At 39.4% G+C, this 21,617-nt stretch overlaps 1 protein-coding gene across 1 annotated transcript in view; it reads left to right on the forward strand.

Moving 5' to 3' along the window:
* Nucleotides 1-21,617, forward strand: part of LOC126471630 (elongation of very long chain fatty acids protein 7) — a 154,912-nt gene that overhangs the window by 88,785 nt on the left and 44,510 nt on the right. The window contains exons 4-5 of the mRNA XM_050099866.1: nucleotides 5,776-5,856; nucleotides 6,058-6,114. Coding sequence (XP_049955823.1) covers nucleotides 5,776-5,856; nucleotides 6,058-6,114 — 138 coding nt within the window. The remainder of the gene's footprint in view (nucleotides 1-5,775; nucleotides 5,857-6,057; nucleotides 6,115-21,617) is intronic.

Below are 21,617 nucleotides of genomic sequence, written 5' to 3' on the forward strand. Positions count from 1 at the left end.
TGGGGAACCCATTTTGTGGTACCGAAGCACATGCAAAACTTTGTTGCACGTAAAATTCGATCTGAGGTATAAAATTAATTCTGAGTTTTTTTATTTCACCTAAGTAAATCACCAACATTTTACTGACCCATAAAATTCTTTTCATATGAGTGATACGTCACGCTGTAGCAGAAAAAGAAAGGAACCAGAGCACAAAAAGGCGAATATATACCTGTGTAAAAGACTGACTGAAAAGTGGGATTCCAGTTGCCTCATTCTGCCTTCTTCAGACCATTTAAAAATTTCTCAGACATTCTGGCATCCGAACGCATTCTCGTTTTTATGCTGAGAGAGAAGGAGACAGTGGCAGTGGGAAAGAGACGGGAAAGTAATAAATACTGGAAGATAGTAGACATTCATTGTGGTATAGAAAGAACTACGGAGAAAATGGCAGTGTGAGAGAAAGAGAGGGACACAATGGTAGCGGAACAGTGACAGGACAGTACCAGCAAAAAAGTTAAGGAGACAGTGCCAGAGGGAGAGGGATAAAGAGAAGGAGAAAGTGGAAGGAGAAAGTGGAAGTGGATAATGACAGTGATTTGGGAGGAAAGAGTGAGTGAGAATGGGCAAGTGGGAGTGGATGGGTATGGGCATGTACAGCGCTGGATTAGTGGGTGTGAGGCAGTTATAGAAAGGGGAGCTTGTGGGAGTGAGAGGTGAGTTGCATGTTAAAAAGAGCACGAATATATTCGCACGACAAAATATTTGGGAAACTTTTTCAAAATGCTGAGAAAGGTAGAATGAGGTAACTGGTACCCCAATTTTCAGTTTGTCATTTAAACAGAAGCATATTCGCTTCTATCGGAGCATTTTTCCTTTGGTTTCTGTACGAAACTAGTTTATTTTTAAAGAAGTTCGATGGAAAGTGGATAGCCCTTTCAGAAAAAGCAGAGTGTAGGAAGGAGAACTACAGAAACTACATGTTTATCACGTCGTCTATTTGTATTAAGAAGGATGTTTGAGGGCAATCGTTCCTTCGCATGCTAAGAATTTTATTAGCAAATGGTCCAGACGCAAGATCTGACTTATGAAACTACCTCTGGATGAAAATGTGAGGGACACGTGTTGCTGGCTGTCTACTGCCAGACGATATGACGATATAAGACAAGGAGTATCATCAATATCTTCACTCTGAATTGCTAGAGCGGTTTGTGAATAATCGAACTGTGAGTCCATGTTGCCAAGAGGTGGTCAGGATGGAAATAGTGCAATTAAAGGAAAGTACCTTGGCCAGATAGAATAATAGCTGAACTGCTGCCTTAATTAGTATACTACACTATTCCATATCTGGCAAAGTTATTAAACTCTTTTGCAGGAATGGGAATCCAGAGTTCGGAAGATCTCGAATATCATTATACCAAAAACAGGGAGAATACAAAGACCTAAGAAAAATGTAATACTACAGGCTTGCCATGAGTCCCCTGCAGAACGAATTCAAGATAGTGTCAGAGCTTTGGTTAGTTGGTTGATTCGGGGAAAGGGAGCAAACAGTGAGGTCATCGGTCCCATTGGATTAGTGAAGAATGAGGAAGGAAGGCGGCCTTGCCCTTTCAAAGGAAGCATTCCGGAATCTGCCCGAAGAGATTTGATGAAATCACGGAAAACCTAAATCAGGATGGCCGGACGCGGGTTTGAACCGTCGTCCTCTCGAATGAGAGTCCAGTGTGCTCACCACTGCCCCTCTTCGCTCGGTGTCAGAGCTTTAGACGACAATTACATGATAACGATCGATACGGCTATGGCGTTCCATAAATCAGTGCAACAGCGAAAATGTAAATTGCATCCAACCAGCTAATTCTTATCAGTTCCACTGCGCTGATGACGATGTTGATATTGATGTTTGGCTCGTGGGGTGCTCAACTGCGCGGCCATCAGCGCCCGTATAAAGTCCCAATTTTTACACAGTCCAAATTTTTTCACAGTCCAGTCTAGTCACTGTCGCGAATGATGACGATGAAATGATGGGGACAACACAAACACCCCGGGCAGAGAAAATCCCCAACCCGGCCGGGAATCGGACCCGGGACCCCGAGATCCAGAGGCAGCAACGACAGCCACTAGGCCACGAGCTGCGGACTGCGCTGATGACGAATGTCACGAAGGAAACTGAAACTTATTTCTGGTTTTTGTTCTACGGAGGTTTTCATCCACAAAAGAAAATAGGGGAAATGTATTGGCAAATCGTTATGATTGTTACATATTAGAAGGATGAAATAATATAACAAAGGTATTATTGAATGCTCACGTCAGACAAGTTCAGCACTTACTTCAGTGAGTATTGCAGGTAGTTACGATTGTAATTTCTCCCTGTTTTGTAATCAAGTGATCTTTACATAACCAATGAAAAATTTTGTAAAGAAAATAAATCACGAAGGTGAGATAAAAATCAAAGGGGCTATATTCGCTGGCCCACAGATTCTAGAGCTTTTCGGAGACAAGCAATTCGATAAAATTATACATGACGATGAGAAATCTGCCTGGGAAAATTTTATAAATGTTCGTGTCTATCTCCTAGGAAATAAGAGCATAAAATTATAAGACGCATGTGGGTGAACTCTTGTCATTTTCCGAAAAGCTTGGCTGGAACATGTATCTGAAAATAGACTTCCTTCATGCCCACCTTCACTTCTTGCCTGAAAGTTGCGGAGCAGTTCCTGACCAACATGCTGAGCGATTCAATCACGACGCTGTAGTCGTGGAGAAGAAGTATTCAGGCAAGTGACCTCAAGCCTGTTTCGCCGACTCTTGCTAGGGATGCTCCAGGTGTAACACATAAGCACCAAGTCAAGCAGGCACACGCAGCCGTTTTACAGATAATTCAGAAATCCTTCAAAATGAAACATAAAAGCACTATTGATGGTAAAAGTGTTTGTAGTACTGAATATTATGTTATTTTATTTATTCTTCATAAATTAATGGATTTTTGTTTGTGTATTTGTGATAATTTATATAAGAAACTTCGCAAACCAAGGAAAATTCTTCGCTTTCTTTTGGTTGCGTATAACAGTTTTGTGAGTTAATGTTTATCGAATTTTATCAGTTCAAGTCTAATATAGTACTGTTAAGTGTATCAACCCATGAGGTGAAATAAATGTTCCAGAAAATAGACAACCGTGCGCGGAGTGTTGGGCTAAAAGTGAATCAAGACAAAATAGAATTCATGAAATCAGGAAGAGGACAAGTGTAGATGAATTTCTTGAGATACAAGGCACGAGGTGCAAGGGAGTTCACCAGTAATTTACAACGTGTATTTTGTAATAGTGGGCACAATACAGTAGTGCAGTAGAATGCACCTTTTCGCTCTTAACAATTATTTACTCTTCCCTTCTTCCTCTATTCCTCTCTCTCTCTCTCGATTTCCTTTCTTTCTTACTTATTTTACATTTCTCCTTTAAAATTCTTGACACTGAGATACATCAATAATTTCATATTAATATCTTAAGTGTTATACTCGTACACAACTGTATGTGCCACAAATAGTCTGATTTAGAATTTTGATAACAGTCTAAAATAAAATACAGAAAAAGTTATATATAAACCCTGAAGGCATTGGTCTTTTCCCAAGGAATATTTAAAGTATTACCGTCAAACATTTCTTTCATTAAATTAAGATCTTGTGCTCACCATAAGAAAATATATATCGGAACAGACAATCCTCTAACTGTCTTGTCATTTGTTGTAGCTATGGAAATATTACTGAAATAATTACGAGAATGTAGCTGGGTAATGTCCTCGACAACCGCCGCGCGGGATTAGCCGAGCAGTCTTAGGCGCTGCAGTCATGGACTGTGCGGCTGGTCCCGGCGGAGGTTCGAGTCCTCCCTCGGGCATGGGTGTTTGTGTTTGTCCTTAGGATAATTTAGGTTAAGTAGTGTGTAAGCTTAGGGACTCATGACCTTAGCAGTTAAGTCCCATAAGATTTCACACACGTTTAAACATTCCTCAACAACCGCCGAGGCCGGCCGCGGTGGTCTTGCGGTTCTAGGCGCTGCAGTCCGGAACGGCGGGACTGCTACGGTCGCAGGTTCGAATCCTGCCTTGGGCATGGATGTGTGTGATGTCTTTAGGTTAGTTAGGTTTAAGTAGTTCTAAGTTATAGGGGACTGATGACCTAAGATGTTAAGTCCCATAGTGCTCGGAGCCATTTGAACCATTTGAACAACCGCCGATATTTCAACAGGTGACAACCAGTCATTTTCAAGGCACAAATGAAACAACTGGCAACTTAAACTATCGATGACCGAAAGAAACTATATGCTGTACACAATTAGTGCCACCACGCAACCAAAGATAACCAATACCAGACGTTCTCGACAGCGGTTGAGCAAGTACAGCTCTCTCTCTCCTTCTGTTGTTTGGCCAGGTGGAGAGCAGGATTCCAAGCGGAATTTAAGCAGAAACTGCCGTCCTTATTAATACAGTCACTTGCCGCGCGGTTTGAGGTGCCATGTCACGGACTGCGCGGCCCCACCCTCCGGAGGTTCGAGTCCTCCCTCGGGCATGGGTGTGTGTGTTGTTCTTAGCGTAAGTTAGTTTAAGTAGTGTGTAAGTGCAGGGACCGATGACCTCAGCTGTTTTGTCCCTTAGGAATTCACACACACACATTTGGTAATTTAATCTCAACTGCGTCTTAAACACTAACCAAGTAACTAGAAATGCTCGTCAGGCTGTGATGTATTTCATGGTATGACCGGCACCGAGGTATTGTTCTGCAGTCGCAGATCTGCTTGGTGGTTCTTTCTGTCTGGAGCTCTGCTCTCTCTCTCTCTCTCTCTCTCTCTCTCTCTCTCTCTCTCTGCTCAGCTGACGCAGGGACACAGGGTTATTTCCTTACTTGTCGTTAATTAATATTTCGCTATCGTTAACATCTGGTGTTGGTTATCTCTGGTCTTGTTTTGGCGCTACTTGTTGACAGCCTGTGTTTTCTGTTGGCATACGCCATCTTTTCTTTCTGAATGACACAGCTACAACCGAGGTTTTAAGTTATACACAGTGATCTCTCGTTTCATTTGTATCATGAAAATTAGTGTTGTTCACCTATGGAAACATCAGTGGTTATTGAGAAAATTACCCGGTTGCATTCCCCTTAAGTTATTTGAACATGCGATACGCCGGGAGAAGCTCAAATATCACATATGAAGGTACTGATCGATTAAACTAGTAAAAACTTAAACATGTCAAAACAAACCTTTTCTTGGTGACAGTTTATTGAGGCCTGAGCAAAACTTTCAAATATATTTCAGAAAGGAAACTTGTTTTTCTATGGAGAAAAAAAAACATGTAGTTCAGTCAGGACCAATATTTCCTATGTACTTAATTTCGTCATCTTGCGTATCAATAACTGTACATATCTTTATGTGTGAGCCGCTAATTACACTAACGATGCTATTAAGAACACTGCTACTGACATCACTGTTATTGTAGAATAGGAGAAGGTAACGGAGAGACAACACTAATCCACCAACATAAAAGAAAAAAGTAGCACGGGCAGAAAGAAGTCACGTGTTCGTTCCTTAGATATTGCCTAACGAGTTTTAAGTTCCGACAGTTCCTTTTGAGTCTCGTTTTTCGCTCGAACTTTGCTGTATCATTTTAGGTTTACGGAATCGATAACGCCTTTGCTGGGCTTCCTTGTGTTAAAACATATCTGACACATGTTTAAAACTTATTGTGACCGGTAATCTTAATGTAAGTGAAACATCACCAACCGTACTTACACTCACTTTCTTGTTGCAGCCAGTTCGAGTGGGAGCGATGGATTATCTTTTTAAGCATGTCTGTCAACCAATGGAACACAGAAATCCATTTGCGTACCAGGTAAGACCGATATAGTACCAAAAACTTCATTCAGTTAAAAATTGCTTTGTAAGTAGAAAAATTTCGTGTAATACTTCTCAGTATATTTCATTTATGATGTAGACTAAAATCTGAGAGGAAGCTTACGTTTATGTAATGAACGAAAATTTTATATTACAATCTCTCAGAGGCAGTAAAAAAAGTCATCATCTTTTCCCTTAGGTGTCGAGTGGGGCCTGGTGGTACTTCTTCTCAAAAATTATTGAGCTTCTAGATACGGTAAGTGTGGGAATATGAAAGTTGTTCTGAACACTCCACACACATCCTTTCTTTTTCATTTTGCTGAAGAGAATTATTTCACATGTTTATTAAATGAATATTTGTTCGTTGACGCATTCAGTGTTTCAGAATCTCTTCCTGTGTGCAAGGGGTTCCAAATAAGGAATGTAGGCCTGATTAATGAATTCAGTGTTGAAACGAAAAAAATCAAAGTTACTGTATGTCCAACACATTAATATAGAAGAGGTAGCTGTGTAACAAATTTTCATAGAACTCACATCCAATCTTCCTAGGCCTTATGCATAAACAATTTATAATTTTATCATTTCAACTAACATTAGTACAAGAACAAGCCGGACGTCTGTAAATACTTATTTACTTCAATACGTCTCGTTTTCATTTCTGAAAATAAACTTTATTTTAGAAACTTTCTATATCACTGACTCCACGTCTATTCATGAACATACACCTACTCTGATAATGAGCTCCATTGACTTTCCTTTTAATGCTGGTTAAAATATCTTTCTTGAATATAAATATCTTTTAAGTGCATGTACGTGAAACATCTGATGTGAAATTTGCAGTGTATAATTATACATATCATAGACTTTTCAGAAATTCACCTTTGTGTCAGACTTGACTAAACCACAAAGACGTGGTAGGCCTTGATAATAAAGTCATTGTTTCGAATACAAATCATGTAATTTCTGAGACCATTATTTGCAGCGTACACACTATCTGATCAAAAGTATCTGGACAGTCTTATGTAATGGAGAAGTGATCACTAAATGTCAAGGGAGGTGGAGCCGCCAGTATAGCGTGTATCATCAAAATTTCGAAAAAGAAGAACCTGGAAACATTAGAAATGTAGTGCTGTCGAAGTATATTAAAAAATTTAGTGAGTAGATAAAGCATGAAATGAAAAAAAAACACCAAAAAGGATAAATGGTGAAAGAGGTCTACGCAGACGGTTACCAGATGAATCGACTGATTAGTGGGACATATGATAAGGTATCGAGGAATACCTAAACTAGCTCTGGAATGTGGGAAGAGAAAGGTAGATTGGGCAGACCAAGATTGGAGTACGCAAAAATCGTAGAGCAGCTGTGTAATAGCTACATAGAAATGGAAAGATTACCACAAGGCGGAATCAAACCAGTCGAAATATTGATGGGCTGAAAACACACAGACAATTGTGAGTATTACTTGCGCCCTGAGGGTTCCGAACAAACTTTTAATCTGTGTATGTAAAAGGCAATGTCCTGACTGACTGATTGACCGACTGACTGACTTACTCACCCACTCACTCATCATCGTCGAGCCCATACCACTAAAAGTATAAACTTGAAATATGTAGAGGGTGTTGACCTTATACTATAGGCGTCTTTTAAGAAAGGGTTTTTCGATATTCTATCCCTAAGGGGGTGAAATAGGGAATGAATTTTTTTAAAAATATGTCGCTATTAAGGCAATTCTGAAGCTAGACCTACGGAAACTGATATCTGGTATTTCGGTCAGAAATGAAGAAATACGTATGTCAGCATTTTTTTTTAAATTTAACCCCTATGGGAGGTGAAACAGTAGGTGAAAATAAATCGTTATTAAAGAACAACCAAAGTATTTTTGAACTTACGTCTATGATAACTGGTATTTGAATTCTTGGTTAGAAATGTAAACTGCTTTTGGAATTCAACCCCCTAAGTGAGTGAAATAGGTGATGAAAAGTTTTGTGAAATTCTACCATTATGAAAGCATTTTCAGAGCTACTCCCTGAAAATTTGTATTTGACTTTTCTTCCAGAAATTTAAAAAATACATGTTTCATTATTCTTGGAAATTGAGCCCCTAAGCAGGTGAAACAGGAGATGAAAATTTTTAAGAAAAGATTTCGTTATATTTAAAAAATTTTAAAGCTAAATCTGTGATATCAGATTTTCACTTCTCGGTTGGATATAAAGAAATTTGTGTTAGGGGGCGAAAGTTTCAATGGCAGTATCACCATAAGAACGCAAAAGCCATGATTAACAAAAGCTTGGCTCAAACTCGTCTAGCGGTTGAGCCGCACGTATCGCATTACACGCCCTAAATTAGACAGTTGTGACCCTTTGGTTAAATTTTCTAGCTGGTGTTTTTTTTTTTTTGGTCATCAGTCTACTGACTGGTTTGATGTGGCCCGCTACGAATTCCTTTCCTGTGCTATCGTCTTCATCTCAGAGTAGCACTTGCAACCTAAGTCCTCAATTATTTGCTTGACGTATTCCAATCTCTGTCTTCCTCTACAGTTTTTGCCCTCTACAGCTCCCTCTAGTACCATGGAAGTCATTCCCTCATGTCTTAGCAGATGTCCTATCATCCTGTCTCTTCTCCTTATCAGTGTTTTCCACATATTCCTTTCCTCTCCGACTGTGCGTAGAACCTCCTCATTCCTTACCTTATCAGTCCACCTAATTTTCAACATTGGTCTATAGCACCACATCTCAAATGCTTCGATTCTCTTCTGTTCCGGTTTTCCCACAGTCCATGTTTCACTACCATACAATGCTGTACTCCAGACGTACATCCTCAGAAATTTCTTCCTCAAATAAAGGCCGTTATTTGATATTAGTAGGCCGGCCGCTGGTGGCCGAGCGATTCTGGCGCTACAGTCTGGAACCGCGCGACCGCTACGGTCGCAGGTTCGAATCCTGCCTCGGGCATGGATGTGTGTGTTGTCCTTAGGTTAGTTAGGTTTAAGTAGTTCTAGGTTCTAGGGGACTTATGACCTCAGCAGTTGAGTCCCATAGTGCTCAGGGCCATTTGAACCATTTTGATATTAGTAGACTTCTCTTGGCCAGAAATGCCTTTTTTGCCATAGCGAGTCTGCTTTTGATGTCCTCCTTGCTCCGTCCGTCATTGGTTATTTTACTGCCTAGGTAGCAGAATTCCTTAACTTCATTGACTTCGTGACCATCAATCCGGATGTTAAGTTTCTCGCTTTTCTCATTTCTACTACTTCTCATTACCTTCGTCTTTCTCCGATTTACTCTCAAACCATACTGTGTACTAATTAGACTGTTCATTCCGTTCAGCAGTTCATTTAATTCTTCTTCACTTTCACTCAGGATAGCAATGTCATCAGCGAATCGTATCATTGATATCCTTTCCACCTTGTATTTTAATTCCACTCCTGAACCTTTCTTTTATTTCCATCATTGCTTTCTCGATGTACAGATTGAAGACTAGGGGCGAAAGGCTACAGCCTTGTCTTACACCCTTCTTAATACGAGCACTTCGTTCTTGATCGTCCACTCTTATTATTCCCTCTTGGTTGTTGTACATATTGTATATGACCCGTCTCTCCCTATAGCTTACCCCTACTTTTTTCAGAATCTCGAACAGCTTGCACCATTTTATATTGTCGAACGCTTTTTCCAGGTCGACAAATCCTATGAAAGTGTCTTGATTTTTCTTTAGCCTTGCTTCCATTATTAGCCGTAACGTCAGAATTGCCTCTCGTCCCTTTACTTTTCCTAAAGACAAACTGATCGTCACCTAGCGCATTCTTAATTTTCTTTTCCATTCTTCTGTAAATTATTCTTGTAAGCAGCTTCGTTGCATGAGCTGTTAAGCTGATTGTGCGATAATTCTCGCACTTGTCAGCTCTTGCCGTCTTCGGAATTGTGTGGATGATGCCATTCCGAAAGTCAGATGGTATATCGCCAGACTCATATATTCTACACACCAACGTGAATAGTCGTTTTGTTGCCACTTCCCCCAATGATTTTAGAAATTCTGATGGAATGTTATCTATCCCTTCTGCCTTATTTGACCGTAAGTCCTCCAAAGCTCTTTTAAATTCCGATTCTAATACTGGATCCCCTATCTCTTCTAAATCGACTCCTGTTTCTTCTTCTATCACATCAGACAAATCTTCACCCTCATAGAGGCTTTCAATGTATTGTATCCACCTATCTGCTCTCTCCTCTGCATTTAACAGTGGCATTCCCGTTGCACTCTTAATGTTACCACCATTGCTTTTAATGTCACCAAAGGTTGTTTTGACTTTCCTGTATGCTGACTCTGTCCTTCCGACAATCATATCTTTTTCTATGTCTTCACATTTTTCCTGCAGACATTTCGTCTTAGCTTCCCTGCACTTCCTATTTATTTCATTCCTCAGCGACTTGTATTTCTGTATTCCTGATTTTCCCGGAACATGTTTGTACTTCCTCCTTTCATCAATCAACTGAAGTATTTCTTCTGTTACCCATGGTTTCTTCGCAGCTACCTTCTTTGTACCTATGTTTTCCTTCCCAACTTCTGTGATGGCCCTTTTTAGAGATGTCCATTCCTCTTCAACCGTACTGCCTACTGCGCTATTCCTTATTGCTGTATCTATAGCGTTAGAGAACTTCAAACGTATCTCGTCATTCCTTAGTACTTCCGTATCCCACTTCTTTGCGTATTGATTCTTCCTGACTAATGTCTTGAACTTCAGCCTACTCTTCAGCACTGGTGGCAAGTTCGCGAAATGCAAAGTTAACATAACATATGATAACAGTAATAATAATATTTGGAACTAAATTAACTACCCATAAATGATGTAAGCCATACAGATGCGATTTGGTTAGAATAATGTTTATTCAGAAAGCAAACTAATAGCGAAAGTGGTCGTATTTAGAGTTACTGTTACACTCGAGCGCATATCCATTTGACACAGTTCGAACGTTCACAATCTCATGGCGAAACACAATACTCCACCTCGATATTCACACGCAAAGTTCACTCCAGGCTCGCGGCTGCTCACCACTCAGAAACTAGGTCCCGCGAGACCACACAACGCGACATTTTCTAAGTCGTTTCACTTCCTAACTGCCTAAAGACCGACAGTCCGTTTTCGTGTCCCAGTTATGCACAATCCTTTGGTGTCTCGACCTGAACTGTCCCTCTCTGCCGGGCGCCGAACATCGTCACTCAACTGACTAGGGAAGTTCCCTTTCCTGAAGCTGTCCATTTGATTGGCTACAACTTATTCTACATCATTTTACATTTTAACATATTTAAATAATCAAATCTTGACCACATTCACGTTCTAAATAAGGTAACAATAATATCCATTACATAATAAACGTGAAATTCTTTTACATAAAACCAACACAATTTCCTTCTTAACTTTGAATGTCACGGCCAGTAGCCTTGCACCAATGTGCTTTCTGATAAGTAAATAAAGAACGAAAGTAACTATTATGCACTAAACTTTGCAACAAATTTTCTATTACTGAATGATTCAATAAGGTGTCATGCTGTCAACGTTCAATGTGTTTTGTGTGGAGAAAATGATGATCTGACGCTTAACTGAAAATACTGATAATTTAAATTTACTATATCTTTGAAACAAATAAGTGACAGAGTTGATATTTACAACATTTGTCATTTTACTGGTGCGCTTCTGTATGAAATGTCAATCGTTAAGATCGAACAGAGCGTTCCGATTTTGGCATTCAGGTGTTTGTTACAAAAATTGTTAATTTCACTTTGACAGTGAATCCTAAACTATTATAGATATGATCAATATTCAAGTTTTATTGGGATCACCATGAAAATTTATGGATGATAGCAGGTTAAAATTACTGTGGCTTGATTCCCTGCATTACTACAGAGTTTAATAGTTTTCATAAATGTTTCCCTTTATGGGCGATCTTAGGTCCGCCATATTTAACACTGCTACGTCTCCTGGGCCACAAACGGATTCTGCTGTGTTCCCCTATGACGTAGGCTCTCGTCTGTCTCACTCGCAGACTACAGCGCTTAGGCCTCAATAGACAATAGACGCCTGTGAGTTTCCCCATCTCGTGATGAATCTGCGCTCTTTGTGGCACTCGGTCCAGGACGCCAGGGTTGTTTTCACAATTCCTGTAGGCTGACTCTTTCGGCCATATACTTAAATGAGAGCAAAATGCTCGTTAACTCACAAGATTTTGATGAGTGAGTTTGTAAGCATCAAAGTATATGACATAAATGGCCGTCCCTTAAGATTGCAGTGATTTAGAAACTTAAATTTTTTACACTGCCAAGAGACCGTTGACCTTACTCTTTGACATAAATTTCAACTTAATACCTCTATCTATTCCTGATAAAGAGGGATCTTTACACACGCACAAAGAAGTGATCCCGTAAGGGTTCAGTTTTTACCAATTAAGGTATGGAATCCTATACAGAAGAATTTGCGGCTTTCGTTTCCTGACTAACTGACTATACTTTATTCCCTCTCAAATGTCACACCACACTACGTTATCTTACTGATTATGACCAAAGATTTATTTTTGATGTTTCTCCACTGATTATGGATATTAATCGCTGACTTCTATTACTTCTAGGGAGAGCTAAATTATATACCACCACCACGACAATACTTAGAGAACAATTAGCTTAAGAAGAACGGGAAAAAGCTCAGGTGCCGTGTATAATTAAGAATTTGACATTATACAGGGTGATTCCGTGATGTTGTTACAAACTTTCAGCGATGATGGAGAAGGATAAATATTTCAATTTGAGGTAAATGACCTTGGTCCGGAAACGACCAAGTCGAAAGTTATATGCTAAACTCGTTCTGATACCTCTGACAGTGGAATATATGTACCGATACAGTTCTTTCTACGATTGTGGGATATATGACTTTTAGAGGTTCTAGAATGGGCCAAAACAAAAAAAATCTAGTAAACATGACCTCTAAAATGCGTACCTTAAGAGCTATGGGCACCTGTTCAGTAGAAGAGACGTCTTCCACAGTAGCGAAGATGAACAAATGCTCATAGCTCTTACGGTACACATTTTGGAGCACATGTTTACTAGACTAATTTTCTTGTTTTCATCCATACTGAGACTTCTGAAGTTGCCTACCCCACAGTCTTAGCAACAGTGTACCAGTCAATGTATTCCACTGTCCCTTACCTCAAAATGATACATTACCCTTCTCCATCATCCCTGGAAATCCAACGTCATCACGGAATCACCCTGTATTTTTGCGGAGTGCAGGCAATGACAAATCTTCTAGCTTATCCTGACACAGAACATAAATGTACGATGCTCTGAATAAGTGAAAACGTCCCTTAGATTTTGGTTTTCCAGGTATGTATCCCTGGTGCATTAGATTTCAGTTATATGCATTATGAACCTACCAAAATGTACTTCAGTTGTATTTTTACATGATGTTAGGTTAAATCCCGAAACCTTTAAGCAGTAAGATAACGACTGAGGTATTACCAAAATTGCACACAGTTATGGAAAATATGGCATAAATTAACATGTTTATGTGCAAGCGCTGGACATAACAGACGTATTTGGAACTACGTGTACAGTCACACGCAGGAAAACTTTTTCTGTTGTAGGCAAATTTGTGCTAAAACCTTAAGCATCTGTAGAAGTATTTTTAGTTGAAAATCATTTATCGGCAGCAACCACTACATCGTCAGTAACTTTAACTCATCATTTTCTTCTACACGCTCGTTTTGTACTTAAGTGTTTAAATTTTCCCCCCACAACGGTTGCTTCCGATTCACTGTTGCTCCAGTCTTCCTAGGCACTTCGGTTTCTCATACAGATTAAGTAAGGCGCACTAAATTTTAAATCTCTTTTCTATACTTTCAGATTATGTCCATTTGCTTCACGCTGTTATACCACTTACAGCTACCAGGAGTAAAGCATCACCGAAAGTGTTTCTCCTTTCAGTGTTTATCAGTTTCACACACAGTGAAGCCTTTTCCAGTTATTTAACATTCTTCTTTGAAGTAAATAATCCTGAATTTGAAACTAGGAACCGTACAGTGAAATAGTTTTTGTGATGCATCAGATAATTTTCTGTTCTATACCTTTTATGGCATGGCCTTTGGTTTCTATTTCTATTTATGTTCATACTTCGTGTTTCCAGCAATTAATTGTTCATTTTAACAACATTTTTCATACTATTTTAAGTAATATCTCTGTCAAAACACAAATTTTACAGTTTTGTCATCATTTTGTAAACGAATCTCTGCGTTCCAAAAATAATATTTGCTGTTTCAGAATGACTTTGTTCCTTTCTTAATAATTGCTTTGTAATCAAGTAATTTCATATGTTTCTAGTCTCTTTTGTTCCTTATCTTGATCTGAATATTCAGTTTAACAGTCATTTGACATTTGCTATACTTTTCTTTATGACTGTTCTTCCTCTGGCTTTATTTCAACAGCTCAGAGATCTCATTTAAATTCTGGTGCAATAATATATCATTCTGTATTAAAAATGGCATAAATAAATATGAGTACAATATACCATGATACTGTTCTGATTTTTAAGATCACCTCCGTTATTAAAGATTATAAGCTACTACACTAACACTCGTTAACAATATAATTATGATCCATGATTGATTACTCACTCAAGTTATTCAAATAAACAATAATTAACTGTATATGAGGGAGACATTTCTTTTGTTCTTTAACAGAGAGCAGAAAATTCCTTTTGTTGTACCCTGTACACTTATTATTCAATTATGAATGAATTTATGTATTTATCCAATATAATATACAGTTATCTTTTCTACAAAAACATAAATGCCATGTCGACCACAACTATAAACCCCTGTCTGTGTCTACCTCTACATCTACACTCCAGGAATGACAGTGTGCTTTGTGGCAGAGGATAGGTTTATGCCAGCATCACTATACGTTGTACCTTTTCCATTTACAGATGGTTTTTGCCATACTAACGGACTGAACTAGTCTTCCTGTTTCTAACATAGTTTACCTTACAATACTTTTCTTGTTCAGATCTTTGCACAAGCAGATTCAAGAGTGATTGTTGATCAAACAAACCTGCAGTAGCGAAATTTAAAAAAAATTGTTGATATCACGAGATCTATTTTATTGACTGCTTGCAGATCTACAAACCTCATTCCTTTCTTAAGTCATATGATAAAAAATAGTAAGGGATTCATTATGACTGACCAAAACAATATTAACTTTCAATAGATTTTTGCCACTGCAGTCATTATTATACCAGTACAAATGTTCGGAAACCCTCATGTTTTCAATTAAATATTAGTAGTTCATGTACCTTTATTGGAGGAGAGTTTTTAACATTTTCTGGAAAAAACTCAATAAACTGGATTTGTATGTTTAACTACAGCTAAGTGTGTACAATGCATTCTGTTTAGGCATGGATGCATCACCTGTTTTCAGTCTTGAAGCATATGTCTTCCTCGTTTTCTTCCTTGTTTGGTAAGTCACAGAATCAGCTCCGTTCATGGCCTTCCATCCAGTTGGGTCATGTCTCAGATGCAGTACTTCCCTTTTCCCTTTTTTCTCACTCTTTTTGCTCCATCCGTCTTCGTGAGTTATAACACACCATCTTAACTGAGTAAAGTATTATGCGTGAAACAAGTCATAAACTGAATTTATTTTTTACGGATTCTCATTCCAAAAGTAATTAGATGCTTTCTAGCTAGTTTTTGGGCAAATCACTGTTTATGTTACTGCTCTTTTATGTATTTACCAACATGAGTAGTGAAATACAGCCATATACTAAAAGTGACCATCTTGAAAGGTATCATTACACATTATTTTATCTTCGTTTGGTAGCTATAAATAAGGTTGGCAGTTTGCAGCAGACGTTGTTGTTGTTGTTGTTGTTGTTGCAGTCGTCATTCTCAAAATTTATCTGTTGCACCTCTCCACATTTGTCTATCCTGTGCAAGTTTCTTCATTTCCGTATAAGTACTGTGAACTGCTTTCATTCGATCCCAATTACTGCATTCAATCTTAAAATGTTTACTCTTACTCATACCAGTACTTTACTTGTACTCATACTTCCCTTCATAACCAAATTACCTACTCCTTGATGCCTCATGCTGAATCGTATCAACTAATCCCTTCAGTGTTCAGGTTGTGCATAAAACTCATTTTCCACTGTTGGATTCTGCACCTCTTCATTAGTTATCCGATCTACCCAACGTATCTATAGCATTCTTCTGTAATACCTCACTTCGGAAGCATTTATTCTCTTCATGCTTCTAAATTTCATCATCCTCATAAGGCTACAGTCCAGACAAATACTTCCAGGACCTGCTTACTGTGATGTTGAGATCATTACATTCTTCTTCAAGCCTAAAGGGACTTCGCTTGGCTCACATATCAACCAGGTTAATGATATTTGTGAAGGAATGTCATCCACTATAGGTATCTTGTTTCTACATGGGTATTTCACAGCTCTGTCAAATTATTCTCGCGGTACTGCACCCTCCACTCCCTCTTCCTTTTCGATAATATTATTCTCATTTGTCTTTCCTTCATATAGTCCTATAATTTTTTCCTGTATTTCAGACTTGTCTTCTTTGCTAAAACTAATTTGCTATTTTAGCTCTTCATGTTTATATAGCTGTCTTTCTTTTCTCCATAGGTTTCTTTAATTGTCCTATAAGTGGCTCCTCTCCTGTCTGCAGTCGTGTATGGATGTGCAGCTTTGCATTTCTCGTGTATACATTCATGCTGTACCACTTTCCAGTTTCTGTCAGTCTCATTTTCAGGCGATACTATTTCCTTTTAGCTATTCCATTTCTTGTAGTTTTATATTTTCTTCTTTCATCAATTAAATTTAATCCCAGTCCTTCTGCTAGATTTTGTCCTTTGACTTGTTTTTCCTCTGCTGCCGCTACATCGTAATTCAAAGCTAGCCACCTGTCTTCTACCGAATTCTCTTCCTGTGTTTTTGCTAGCGATGGCCTCATGAAACTTTAAAAAATTCTCAAAAAACTCTGTTACTTTCAATTTATTCAGCTCTCCCTTGTTAATGTCTTACGTTTAACAATTTCTACAGCTTTAATCTGCAATCCACAATTAATAAATTATGGTCAGAATAAGCATGTGATCCTGCAAATGTTTCTCAATACAAATATTAGTCCTTTCTTAATATATTGTAATTGTCACGTCTATGGTAATAAAACAGTTATGGGTTTGTAGAAAGACTTTAACTTGAATATATCTGTAAGTTATATCTTTAACTATTATAAAAGAGTATATACAAAGTAACTGTGGTAGTTAATCATATTTATATCCTGCGTATTATCATTCATAGAATGATTTTTAATTTCATCTGCATTTGCGGTTGTGACTGTACTGGTTGCACGGGAAGTACAATAACTGTGTACATAATTAGCTAAATTACGAGTTCTGCTGAAGACAGAAACAAAATCTCTTAAAAGAAAGTTAGCCATATGTCGACGTTAACTGGGAGGCCATGGTTCAAATGGCTCTAAGCACTATGGGACTTAACATCTGAGGTCATCTGTCCCCTAGACTTAGAACTACTTAAACCTAACTAACCTAAGGACATCACACACATCCATGCCCAAGGCAGGATTCGAACCTGCGACCGTAGCAGCAGCGCAGTTCCGGACTGAACCGCCTAGAACCGTTCGGCCACAACGGCCGGCGGGAGGCCATGAATGCTAGGTTCAGTTACCTCGTTAGAAATACTTCCATCTGTGTTGCTGTGGTGTGCGTACTGTAAGACTTTCGGTACACACACCATCAGATTATTTGACTTGTCGCTCTAACGAAGTAGGCGAGTGTCAGCAATATGTCTCGTGGTCTTATCGTGGCGTGTTTATCTTCTGCCGTTAGGTCAGACGATAGAAATGCCACTTGCACGCTTAGAGTAGCAGATTGACGGTGACCAACTTTAAACAGAACTTCATTAATTTTCACACACATTTATTAAAATAATAACAATCATAAAAATAACTTAACTTGGTTCTGGATGCTATTTACAAATGACAATCTGAAGTTCCTTTGGCCTCGTACGTTAATCTTATTCTCACATATCTCTGATACTTGACAAAGTGTCTATTCATTTATCTTCATGGCTATGTACAGGAATATGATAATCTTATTAGGCGCAGACTGAAACTTGACTACAGACTGATGCAGACTAATGCATACTGATGCAGACTGACTAATCGGAGGTCCGTACACTCGTTATAATACCTCGCGCATTCAGGTATCACTGCGCGAGAGTGATCCGCGAGGAGAAAAGGTTCTACGTTAGCAGCAATCTCATTGGCTGCGTTACATATTAATACGCGGATCGGAGGAATCAGAATTTGGTCCGTCTCTATGACAGCGCCATCTCATAGTGCGGAGACGGACGAGCGCTGCGCCTGCGCTGTTGTGCTTAGCGGGGCGCGCTCTAGTGGGAAAGTTGTGTACACGCTGACTACGCGGAACTATGTACACAACAGTAGCCAAGCTATGTCTAACGCCTATCTGTCGAGTATGGTGACGCTAATGATTACATACAAAGACTTCTGTTATGATTATGTTCTTGTTGAAAATGAGAGACGAGAGAGGGTGACATCTAATTCCAGCAAATAGCCCACTCATTTGAATAGCGCACAGCTTGCCGTCGAGCTTCATTTTGCCATCCAGCAGACAGACCACCTCGAAAACTGTTACGTATCCTCAGTCCATGTTGCAGTGCAAAAAGGTTTGGAATTTTACCCAGGACATTGGCGCAAGGTTTGATGATCCGGAACTTCCCTCTTTTTAAGTCAAATGCTATTGCAAATTTTTTTGTGAGACTGAGACTGGGAACAGCTATCACAGGATAGTAAATACCGTACTGGAGTGTTAAAGTAGCTGTGGAAGCAGGTACACGACATCCTTTATGAGGGATAAATTACATAAGAACTACATGCATTCATTAATTTGTGTACACTGGTGAACCGCGATTTATGATCACGTCCTTAAAAAGAGAATGTCCTGATCACGTTGAGGACAAATGAAGCAGTGCACTGCATGTATAGAATAGGCACTGTGTATATATAAATCCTCACGTAATAAATATTTGTTCTGGATGTATACCACTTAAGAACAGATGATAATGAAACACTCCCACTCTGCTATTCAGCACGCCGTTCTCGTGATTTAGAAACCAAAAAAAGGAAAAGTTGTGATTTTGTAAAAAAAAAGGCTGCTTACTGTTAGCCGTTATATTGTATACTATAGCTTAGCCGAGAATTTTGTGAAAATGTAGTCCTCTCGCTAGTCTATTAACGTAGTTCTTCCATCTCTGCATCACTTGAATCACAATCTAATGCAAAAAAATTGGGTGGAAATCGGTAGATGAGATGTAAATGTACAGACAAATAAACGATTACATTTTCAAAGAAATTGAATGCTTTATTAAAGACAAAAGCCTTCACAAATTGAAGAAGTCACTAACCCGTTGATCCACCTCTGGCCCTTATGCAGGCAATTATTTGACTTAGCACTGATTGACAGAATTGTTGAATGTTCTCCTGAAGAGTATCGTGCCAAATTCTGTCCAACTGTCGCGTTGGATCGTCAAAATCCAGAGATGGTTGCAGAACCCTGCCCATAATGATACAAACGCCAAGGTACGATTTGATAAGCATGAAGAAAAGCAGCAGAAACTCTCGTCATGTGCGGGCGCGTATTATCTTGTTGAAATGTAAGAAGTGGTCCCGATATGAAATATAATGGCACCCCAGACCATTTCTCCAATTTGCCGGGCCGTATGGCAGGTAATCGTTATGTTGGTATCTCACGACTGTCCCGGCGTCTCCAGACACATCTTTGCTGGTCATCGGGGATCAGTTCGGTACAGGACTCATTGTTGAAGACAATTTTGCTGCATTCAATGAGATTCCAGCCCGAAGAAGTCCAGAGACGTCTTCAGACTGGAATCTCACTGGCTGTAATAGAATTGTCTTCAGTTGTGTGTCCCGCTGCGAACTAACCCCCTATGACCAGTGAAGACATGTCTGGATACGCCCCGGACAGTGGTGGGGTACCAACCTGCCTGTAACTCGCCATACGGCCCGACAACCGGGAGCGATAGCGATGGTCTGAGGTCCCATTTCTTTTCGTAGCAGGGCCGCTTTGGTTGTTAACAACGGCACCCTTACACCACAGCGGTACGTCTACGATATCCTACGCTCGTTTTGTTGCCTTTCATAACAAGCCATCCTGGGCTTAAATTTAAGCAACATAATGCCGGCGTGCACATGGCGACAGTTTCTGCTGTTTATCTTCGTGCTTCTGAAATCCTACCTTGGTGTTTGGAGTATTATGGAGAGGGCCCTGCAACCATCTCGGGATTTTGATAATCTAACGCGACAATTGGACAGAATTTGGCACGATATTCTTCAGAGGGACATCCAACAACTCTGTCACTCAATGCTAAGCCGAAAAACTGCTTGCACAAGGCCCAGAGATGGATCAACGCGTTATGTACTAATTGAGTTGGAGAAGTTCTTTCTCTTTAATAAATCATTCAGTTTTTATGAAACTGTAATCTTTTGCTTGTCTGTACATTTGCATCACGTCTATCTATTTCCGTCCAATTCGGATAATTTCTTCGTGGTGCGTCGTTTTTTTTTTTTTTTTATCTTAGGTGTACTGGTTCACCTTATTGTAAGTAACTTCTTAAATAATATGACGAAAGTTCAAATTTCAAACGATTATTCTAACGAAAGTGGAAATTCGGAGCAGAATATAACTTTTTAGAGGCATATGAGGCACTTCCAGTTCACCTCTCTTCGAGCTTCTTAAAATTCCAATAGTACTGTTGATGAAGCTTTATAACGTGAAACGTGTGTGGTCAGAGAATGCTGGCTGTCCTCTACCGTGTTTTCTTTCTTGATGTGAAGGCTGATCTTAGGATCCTATGTTGAGATTCTGATACGGTTTTCACTAATAGACTGATTCACAAGGACGGTTTATTTATGTCGATATATATTATAAACAAGTCGTCCGGCCGTATGTACTTCATGCTACCAGTGCGATGCCAGGGCGGGTCGCTAGTTTTCGATAAACTTGTGCTAGTTGAGACCGAGTGAGGTGGCGCAGTGGTTAGCACACTGAACTCGCATTCGGGAAGACGACGGTTCAAACCCGCTTCCGGCCATTCTGATTTAGGTTTTCCGTGATTTCCCTAAATCGCTTCAGGCAAATTTTGGGATTGTTCCTTTGAAAGGGCACGGCCAACTTCCTTCCCCATCCTTCCCTAATCCCATGGGACCGATGACCTCGCTGTTTGGTCCCCTCTCCCATATCAACCAACCAAGTCTGCTAGGAAGTTTCGTATCAACGCACACTCCGCTGCAGAGTGAAAATATCATTCTGGCACCAACCAACTCGTTAAGGGGGTAGGACGTCAAACGGGACGACTTGGAGCAGGAGAGGCACCAGAGGACATTTTAATTTCCACTGTCTATACTTTTACGAATAAATTCATAAAACTTTGTCAAAACGGCCAGAAAGGATTCAGGATTTACACTCATAGCAGTGGAAGTTCAAAAATATAAGAAAATAATTTTTTTTTACATTTGAAATTTGACCTTTTTTCACTTATCATTGGCTGCATTTGTTGCTATAGGTACACTTTTCTTCATAAGTAAGGAAGATTCTTCGATGAATTTTGCACAGCCTACAAACCATAATTACAGGTGTATGAAACTCTAGAATTTT

Source organism: Schistocerca serialis, chromosome 3 (genome assembly GCF_023864345.2).
Source record: "Schistocerca serialis cubense isolate TAMUIC-IGC-003099 chromosome 3, iqSchSeri2.2, whole genome shotgun sequence".
NCBI classification, from domain to species: domain Eukaryota; kingdom Metazoa; phylum Arthropoda; class Insecta; order Orthoptera; family Acrididae; genus Schistocerca; species Schistocerca serialis.